Source organism: Penaeus vannamei, chromosome 16 (genome assembly GCF_042767895.1).
Source record: "Penaeus vannamei isolate JL-2024 chromosome 16, ASM4276789v1, whole genome shotgun sequence".
NCBI classification, from domain to species: Eukaryota; Metazoa; Arthropoda; class Malacostraca; order Decapoda; family Penaeidae; genus Penaeus; species Penaeus vannamei.
In genome coordinates, this window is record NC_091564.1 from 9,646,261 (window position 1) to 9,656,260 (window position 10,000).

General features: G+C 39.4%; 1 protein-coding gene across 2 annotated transcripts in view; it reads left to right on the plus strand.

Annotated features, from left to right (window-relative positions):
* LOC113818115 (uncharacterized) overlaps nucleotides 1-10,000 on the plus strand; it is a 26,148-nt gene that overhangs the window by 11,886 nt on the left and 4,262 nt on the right. For both annotated transcript variants that reach the window (XM_027370268.2, XM_027370269.2), the window contains exons 2-6: nucleotides 1,207-1,260; nucleotides 5,378-5,644; nucleotides 5,750-6,013; nucleotides 6,653-6,811; nucleotides 7,059-7,100. In XM_027370268.2, coding sequence (XP_027226069.2) covers nucleotides 1,207-1,260; nucleotides 5,378-5,644; nucleotides 5,750-6,013; nucleotides 6,653-6,811; nucleotides 7,059-7,100 — 786 coding nt within the window. The remainder of the gene's footprint in view (nucleotides 1-1,206; nucleotides 1,261-5,377; nucleotides 5,645-5,749; nucleotides 6,014-6,652; nucleotides 6,812-7,058; nucleotides 7,101-10,000) is intronic.

The following is a 10,000-nucleotide window of genomic DNA, read 5'->3' on the forward strand; positions in this document are numbered from 1 at the left end:
ACTTTATACTTTATGCTATACTACACTTTATACTATAACAAGGTTAACTTTATGGCCCGTACTTTTAAAATCTTTTGCTTTTTCTCGCGTTTTTTTTCATTCGCCGAAGCGCTAGATTTATCAGGAATCCAAGATGTTAGCGCCTGGTGATCCCTTTCGTTCGCCAGGCCTGGCGAACACCGGCCTTGGTTTTAAAAGTAAGGCCTCCCTCACTATATTTCTTCACTATATATATATATATATATATATATATATATATATATATATATATATATATATATATATATATATACTTCGCCTGGCGAAGCTTCTCCAGGCGAACGCCAGCATTGGCGAAAGGTTTTAAAAGTACTTTATACTATACTGTATCAACCTTATACTTTTATACAAAAAATAACTTTATACTTTAACAAGAGTTTAAAAATTACTATTTTACTATTCCTAACTGATGTAAGATATTGAACTGTAGGCCTACAAGGGTATCATTAAAGACGCCTCATTATAGGGCGGTGGAGCACTACAGCTATGTTTCTATAGCCAAAAGTAAACATGCCGCCATAAAAAACACTTCTGGTAATATTTGTGAAAAGAACATTATCCTTACAACCAAAATAACAACAACCTAAATCTAAATAAGTCATCTCGGGGGTGGGGGGTAGGGGTAGGGGGGTAGGAATACAGCTGATGTCTTGAGCTCTCGACTGGAACATCGGAGGTATTGAAAAAAAAAATACGTATATACGTTATTTCATAATAAATTATGATTTTAAGATATTTTGTAATTTCAATGTGATTCCTACATCCTATCATACACAAATATGTTACTAATTTATAATGTGAAAGCAAGAAAATGGTATTCAAACAGCTCTCTTCGCCAGGCTGTTCCAATATGATCTTTCGCCAGCCCTGGCGAACGTTCGCCAGGCATGATTTTAAAAGTACGAAATTCCGGATCGCCCGTACGGGCCTTAAGGTATCGATGATCTATTGCACACGGTTATATTATCAGATATTGCGCCCGTGTGTGTCTTGAGGTGTGAGTGTGTTTGTGTGCGAATTTGTGCGTTTGTGTATGCGTGTGTAGGCACGTATTTGTATGTAACTTATTATTATCATGGGCATTCTCTCTCTCTCTCTCTCTCACACACACACACAAACAAACACACTCTATCTCTCTCTCTCACCTGTTTCTATACATTCTTTCAGAAGCTGAATCCATGTTCCTGCCCTCAGCCACAGCAGTTAGGAGTCCTGTCAACGGTAAGTCGCCCGAAATATCTATTGCCAGCTTTTTCGGGGGGAGAGAGTTTGGCTTTCCCAGGAGTCAGGATAGAGTCATGAAGTTAATGTAATGAAAATTGATGTGTGGGTTTTGTCATGCCACCAAGAGGCATCCAATTCCATCTTTAAGGATGAATCGGATCTGCACACAAAATCAGGATACAGTTACAGGATTTATCACCGTTTATCCAAGATAATATATTTACTGGGTAATTCAGTTTCCATAAAAAAAAAATATTTATTTTGAAACTAGCTTTTGGACATTCGCTGAGGGCTTCGCTCTCTCGGTGTTTGATCTCGATATTTTATGATTCTGACAAAGGTGATTGTAATGATGGTGACTATGATAATGGCTTGATAATGATGATAGATGGGACTGATTAAGATTTTTGTCATTATGATTGTAGTAATAATAATTATTAACATTATTATTATCAATATTTTTGTTATCATTATTATCATCAACTTTGGTCATTTTTTTCATTGTTCTTATTATTGTTCTTAGTAGTAGTACTATTTTTATAGTCATTATCATTGATATCGTTATCATCTTTATCATCATAATCACTACCAACATCACCATCATCGTCGTCGTCGTGATGATTGTGGTCATCAGCATCATCATCATGATACCGGAATGATTGCTAATAATAATTATAAGGATGATGGTGAGACATTTATTATTTTCACCATCATCATTATTACTGCCATGTTTGTTGTTAAATCTTCTCTGTGTCCATTTCTCCTTTCCCAGTCTAAGCCCTACATCTCCCCCCTCCTACTTCCTCTTCCCCTTCCTTTCTCCCTCTCCCCCCCCCCTATCTTCTCCGCTTCCCATCATACCCTCCTTCTTAACCAGCCACAATGGATAATGTGTAAATGGTAACTATGCAAAAAGTGCGTCTCACCATTTCTATGCAATGTACTTGCCTCGAATGATAATAATAATAATAATAATAATGATAATAATAATAATGGTGATGATGATAATAATAATAACAATAATAATAGTAATGATAGTAATGTAATAACAATAATAATAATGATAATGATAATAACGATAAAAATAATATTAAAATCAACAACAATAAGAGGACTATAATGATAATAAGCTGCATAATTATGCATCAAAACTAGCGACCTTAAGGGGACCGTCCCTAAAAGGGGCGTGGCCCATTATGGGGGTGGGGGTCATATTGGTAAATATTTCTAAAAAAATAAAAGGTGCTATGGATTTTCTTGATTTTTGGATATTTTATGTATTTTCATATTCCGCATCTTTTGATACCAAATTTGTTGGGGTTCCTACGTGGGGGGCGCTGCCCCCCGCAAAAAAACTTTTATTTTTTATTTTTTCACATGTGTCTGCGCAGAAGGTTCCTTGTCCCAGAGGATTATGATTTGTGTCATGAATAAAAAATGTGAATGAACATCAATGAATTCCTAAGACAACTACCAAGCCTTTTTTGGAAATTCGATTGTTTCCTTAGGGAAAAAAAAAAATGATTTAGTCTTTTTTCGATTTTCAAAAATTCGTATAAAAAAGTAAGCAACATTTCAATAAAATCGCTAGGTAGTTGTCTGCGCATTTCCACAAGGTTTCCGAAGATGTATCCAAAATTTTAATCGGATAAAAACTAGGACAAGGAATCTTCTGAAACTCGAAAAAAGAAACATCGAAAAACAAACAAACAAAAAGTTGGATATTTGAAGACCATTTTTTATATTTTTTTCATTTATGGATCTTTACCATTTCATTACTGTAGAAACTACTCTTATTCCTCTTTCAAACGCACTTTGTTAGGTAAAGATATGATCATTAGTCTCTGTCATAGAAACAAGCAAACAAATGACTTCCGGGAAAAGGGATAAATCCAGACCCGACAATATGACCGTTATATAGAATCGGTTGTTTCGTGTTTTATACCTCTATTATTGTTGTTTTATTGTGTATATATTCGTTTACATGTGTATACGCTCGTAAATGACTGTAAAGGTACATGGTCGTGCACGTGTATATGCGTATATGCGCATTTACTTATTAGATCCATAATTATTTATTTCATTTATTTATTTTCTCTTTATTCCAGTCTACTCTTCTTCCCCATCGCCTAACCACGTGATTCCGCCTCGAAACAAGCGATAAACGTTTAGTCACCAGCGGAGTACTTGTTATGGAGGGACAATGAATTGTGTAGTGTTCGTTACAAATAACCGTTCAGAAAACGTTGATAGATCAAAAATATTTTGAAATACAAATCTCTTATATTCGTTTATCGTGGATGCTTCTTGCGATGTAACAATAGGTATCAGATATTTATAGGCCGATTTTACGAGTTTACACGAATAAATTCTATCATAATCTTTCTTTACATTTATTTTTTCTCGTAAATGGATTTATAATGACATAATGATGTTTAATCGATTATTTAGTTTCAAATGAAAGCGCATACGTAAAACTATTGCAATCAGAAAAGTCTAAAGCGGTGGCGACGCTTGAAGCTTTGTCGCGTGGGACGGCCTTGAACGCGCACGGGCCTCCAGTCCGTGTGAATATCTTTTCTTTGCGAGGTTATTTTTGGAGATACAGACCTATAACTGCTCATGTATTATCACCGAACCCCAAACATACTTTTATGATGAATTGGTCAACATCGAATCATTACTATATTTTATGGGAAAGAAATGTGAAAAGTCGCATTAATATTTTTTTTTCTTCGTCTTTCATATCATAAATCTTTCAGTTTGGTATAAAACTTATAATAAGACACTTTTATCTTCCTGTGATCCATTTCAATAGGTAATGTCAAAATATAATGCATCTTATTAGCTCCTGTGAAGCGAGAGTGCGGAAGGGTGAAAATCGCTGACACAGGGGCAGTGAGACTTGGGGGTTCTGGCCTCGCGTACAGCCCAAATTTTTCGCCGCGGAAGTTCATATTCACGTGGGTAATTCTACTCTCATTTGCGAATATGAAACTGACCATAACTCATTTTCGACCACTCCGACCCAAAATCTCCGACTCGCCCCGGGCCGAGAATATAGTTGCAGGCGTGAAACGTAAGCGTAACGGAAGACTCACCATCAGAATTCTAAAGTGATGGAGATGACTATTAGTTTCATATTCATCATCTTCATTATTACTACACGAATATCATTGCTTCCTCTACTGCTATTGCTATTGAAACAACATGAATGAGTTCTTTGGTTTCTTTGATGATAAAAGATCATTACTGAATTTGAGAGAAAGAGATGAGAAAGTAATAGACACTGGATCCAGATTTTGCATTTGTGATATTTGAATAACAAGCCTCTAATATAAATTTGCACATACAAGGGTTAAACTGGTGTCTCGACAATAAAGTTGAAACTGTATCTTAGTGGTCCCGAAATAACGGGATACACCTAAATAGTTGTTGCTCCAAGTTCGAGATATCTAAAAAGCCCAATCACACTAGCACATTTTCTATCAAATTGAACTTGGCAAAGAGTACCACAACTACCAAGGTACCAGACGTAGTGCCCATGAAAACAAACATGAATAGGGTCCCGAGAACTCACGATCATTTTCGTAATTAGTACATTTTTTAGATATAGTTATGTAAGTGAGGCTACGTTGTATATATAAATATTTTATTATTTTAGTTTATGTTTGCACATATTTCTTTTATTATATTTAACAGTAAAAAGGATAAAGCCACTCCGTAGTACAAGGTCCATACGAAAGTTAGCCCAACAAAAACGGTCGCCATCGTCTTCGTCTAAGCTTCCATGTGGAAATACAAAAAGAACATGTATGACAGGGCCGTAAACCAGTTATTTATATATCTTATTAAAGAAATATTCTTCTGGGCCTTAACATTCAGGGGGAGGGGGCAGATATAATGCAAGAATCGTATGTTTGTCTCACTTTAAAGGTTTGGACGAGCTGTATCAGCTTTCAAATATCTAAATCTTATGAAATGCAAAAAAAGAAATGTGATATTTTATACATGACGTTCTCGACTAACGAGACTTCTAGCTGACATACAAAGAGTGTGTGTGTGGAGGTAAGGTAGACGAAACAGCTTAAAACCTCTTTTTTTATCTATTCAGGATATACTGCTGGGGGTATACTATGGGCGGCCCACGTACAAGACGTGGCTGGACGAAGGCGGAGACATCAACGCCATGCACGCCATGGGCTACACCTTTGTCTTCATGGTCTGCGCAGGAGGTCACCCGCTCATCCTGCAAGACCTCCTTGAGATGCAGAACCTGCACCTGAACCTAATCAACATATGGGGAATGACCCCCCTTATGGGTGCGATCAAATGGGGCCAAGATGAATGCGCTCGACTCTTGCTCACCACCAAGCATTCTGTGAGTTCTTTCTTAAGAGTAAATCGAAAATCTTGGCGTTTTCATCTCCCTTTTTTGCCGAATACCGTTCTGTGCCCAAACTAAAAGAAGAATCGGTCTCTGCAGTGCCAGCTGGACTTGACCATCAAAGACAACGGAGGCCTGACCGCACTCTCCCTCGCGGCCCGGGAGAAGCGCTGGGGCATCATCCCTCTCCTCCTCAGGCCGCATGTCCGCTACGACGCCCAGACCGTCGACGACACCCTCTACAGAGTCGTGGACGGAGGCCTGTGGGAAGTGGTCGCCACGCTGCTGGAGGAGTATAAGGACTTCAGCCAAGAAGCTATTACGAGGGTCCTCTTTAAGGCTACGAGGGAAAATAATGTTCAGGTAAAATGTTTAATCATAAAACTACATTCTTCGTTGTTTCAAAGATTTTTATTATTCCATCTTGTTTAAATGAATGTTTCAGGCGAAAGGTTCTTTTATGTAGTGCATACATAATGTTAAATTATGCAATATTCATTGGCAACCAGTTAAACAGATGGAGCTACCACAGAAGAAAAACAAATAAAAAGAAGGCAAAGTGAGTCAGAAAGAACAATGTACAGTAGTCTCCACATTTTGTTCACTCTGCTTACTTTAATCTTCTTCTAAGTGACAGATCATTGCTTTATGTCATTGCAAAGTTCCAAGCAAATAAGTTCCTACCAAATGTGTTGATAAAGACGTCGTTTATCTTCCTTTTTATGTGATTCTAACGAAGATTTCCACCTTCGACAAGTAATCTGTTACTTCCGGTTATATTGAAAGTTCCGAGTAGCTAAGTCAGTCAAAAACCCTTATCTAAATCCGGCTTTAAGGGCGAAAGAAAAAAAATAATTGTGGTGCTGTTGCACTCACTGACAACCTCATGGGGCGGGATGTAGGATTACATCACATTGTTGACATAAGGTAGCAACATCATAGCTATTTGTAGTGATTACCACACACTGGGGACGGTAGTAAAATTGCAACATACTTTTGCAGGTGGTGAGGATAATTGCAGAGAAACACATCCACCTATGCAGGTACGAGGACCTGGTTACTGCTAGGATTCTGGCGGAGGACTACAAGTACGTGGACATTGAAAGACTTCTCCTGGGGGCGAGGAGTCGATGTCTTGATTTCCTCTTTAACCTCAACCCGGTAAGTTCCAGATCATTACGGTTCGCAAAGGATCTGTGGTCAGTCTCGCATAAGTCTAGGGGGACGAAATCTTATTAAGATATCAACGGTTTGAGGTTCATTTAGTTACACCTTGATCGGAAGCTGTTTAAGATTTCCGAATCAACGGTTCAAGACGTAGATGACGATAATATTTCTTGGTATATATATAATTATTTTTTCTCGATGAGCAGGAATTCAGCACTGAATTTCGTTCATCTTTTTTCAGTCCATGGGTATGCCACCAGAAATGAGTCTTCCCGCGACGCAGGTGAGAATGATATTCGTTTTATTATACTTTATGCCTTTTATGCCTGATGCTATAACATTAATACTGTGCTTTTAAGTCATATCGAAATTAGATTAGATAGGGAAGCGGGGAACTACCTTAGATAAGATAAGCTGATGAATTGTTTTTAGGGTGATATTTCTCCTAATCTTACAACTATCTTCTAAAAATGACTTATGAGAAATTTCCGGAATGTTCTGTAACTAAACTGCTCATGTAGTGTGTCTACACATATATTATTGTATCATGCACATGTAAAGCTATTCATTATATCTATACGTTTTATATTATACATATATGATTAACTAAATAATTGAATATATAATAGATTAGATATTGATATATGTATCTATGTATAACTTTAAATAACAACCTTCTGACCAGGAATCGAACCTCCAGTTATAACTCAGAATGTTCAGTGCAAAAAACAACTACAGAGAAGAGAGAGAGAAAGAGAAGAGAGAGAAAGAGAAGAGAGAGAGAGAGAGAGGAGAGAAAGAGAAGAGAAAGAGAGAGGAGAGAAAGAGAAGAGAGAGAGAGAGGAGAGAAAGAGAAGAGAGAGAGAGAGGAGATAAAGAGAAGAGAAAGAGATAGGAGAGAAAGAGAAGAGAGAGAAAGAGAAGAGAGAGAGAGAGAGAGAGAGGAGAGAAAGAGAAGAGAGAGGAGAGAAAGAGAAGAGAGAGAGAGAGGAGAGAAAGAGAAGAGAGAGAGAGAGGAGAGAAAGAGAGGAGAGAAAGAGAAGAGAGAGAGAGAGGAGAGAAAGAGAAGAGAGAGAGAGAGGAGAGAAAGAGAAGAGAGAGAGAGAGGAGAGAAAGAGAAGAGAGAGAGAGAGGAGAGAAAGAGAAGAGAGAGAGGAGAGAAAGAGAGAGAGAGGAGAGAAAGAGAAGAGAGAGAGAGAGGAGAGAAAGAGATGAGAGAGAGAGAGGAAAGAAAGAGAAGAGAGAGAGAGAGGAGAGAAAGAGAAGAGAGAGAAGAGAAAGAGTAGAGAGAGAGAGAGGGGAGAAAGAGAAGAGAGAGAGAGAGGAGAGAAAGAGATGAGAGAGAGAGAGGAAAGAAAGAGAAGAGAGAGAGAGAGAAGAGAGAGGAAGAGAGAGAAGAGAAAGAGAAGGAGAGAGAGAGGGAGAAAGAGAAGAGAAAGAGAGAGGAGAGAAAGAGAAGAGAGAGGAGAGAAAGAGTAGAGAGAGAGAGGAGAGAAAGAGAAGAGAGAGAGAGAGGAGAGAAAGAGAAGAGAGGAGAGAAAGAGAAGAGAGAGAGAGAGAGGAGAGAAAGAGAGGGAGAGAGGGAGAGAGAGAGAGAGAGAGAGAGAGAGAGAGAGAAAGAGAAAGAGAGACAAGGGCAAAAAGAGAGAGAAGAGAGAGAGAGGAGAGAAAGAGAAGAGGGAGAGAGGAGAGAAAGAGAAGAGGGAGAGAGGAGAGAAAGAGAAGAGGGAGAGAGGAGAGAAAGAGAAGAGGGAGAGAGGAGAGAAAGAGAAGAGAGAGAGAGGAGAGAAAGAGAAGAGAGAGAGAGGAGAGAAAGAGAAGAGAGAGAGAGGAGAGAAAGAAGAGAGAGAGAGGAGAGAAAGAGAAGAGAGAGGAGAGAAAGAGAAGAGAGAGAGAGGAGAGAAAGAGAAGAGAGAGAGAGGAGAGAAGAGAAGAGAGAGAGAGGAGAGAAGAGAAGAGAGACAGAGAGGAGAGAACAGAAGAGACAGATAGGAGAGAAGAGAAGAGAGAGAGAGAGGAGAGAAAGAGAAGAGAGAGAGAGGAGAGAAAGAGAAGGGAGAGAGAGGAGAGAAAGAGAAGAGAGAGAGAGGAGAGAAAGAGAAGAGAGAGAGAGGAGAGAAAGAGAAGAGAGAGAGAGGAGAGAAAGAGAAGAGAGAGAGAGGAGAGAAAGAGAAGAGAGAGAGAGGAGAGAAAGAGAAGAGAGAGAGAGAGAGAGACAAGAGCAGAAAGAGGAGAGAAAGAGAAGAGAGAGAGAGAGAGGAGAGAAAGAGAAGAGAGAGAGAGAGAGAGGAGAGAAAGAGAAGAGAAGAGAGAGGAGAGAAGAGAAGAGAGAGAGAGGAGAGAAGAGAAGAGAGAGAGAGGAGAGAAGAGAAGAGAGAGAGAGGAGAGAAGAGAAGAGAGAGAGAGGAGAGAAGAGAAGAGAGAGAGAGGAGAGAAGAGAAGAGAGAGAGAGAGAAGAGAGAGAGAGAGAGGTGAGAAGAGAAGAGAGAGAGAGGAGAGAAGAGAAGAGAGAGAGAGGAGAGAAGAGAAGAGAGAGAGAGAGAGGAGAGAAAGAGGAGGGAGAGGAGAAGAGAGAACAAAAGGAGAGAGGAGAGAAAGAGAAGAGAGAGGAGAGAAAGAGAAGAGAGAGGAGAAGAGAGAAAGAGATGAGAGAGAGAGGGGGAGAAAGAGAAGAGAGAGAGAGAGGAGAGAAAGAGAAGAGAGAGAGAGAGGGAGAAAGAGAGAGAGAGAGAGAGAAAGAGAAGAGAGAGAGTGAGAGAGAGGAGAGAAAGAAGAGAGAGAGGAGAGAAAGAGAAGAGAGAGAGAGAGGAGAGAAGAGAGAAGAGAAAGGAGAGAGAAGAGCGAAGAGAGAGGAGAGAAAAGAGAAAAGAAGAAAGAGAGAGAGACGAGAGAGAGAGAGAGAGAGAGAGAGAGGGAGAGAGAGAGAGAGAGAGATGAGAGAGAGAGAGAGAGAGAGAGAGAGAGAGAGAGAGAGAGAGAGAGAAAGAAAGAAAGAGAAAGAGAAAGAGAGACAAGGGCAAAAAGAGAGAGGAGAGAAAGAGAAGAGGGAGAGAGGAGAGAAAGAGAAGAGAGAGAGAGGAGAGAAAGAGAAGAGAGAGAGAGGAGAGAAAGAGAAGAGAGAGAGAGGAGAGAAAGAGAAGAGAGAGAGAGGAGAGAAAGAGAAGAGAGAGAGAGGAGAGAGAG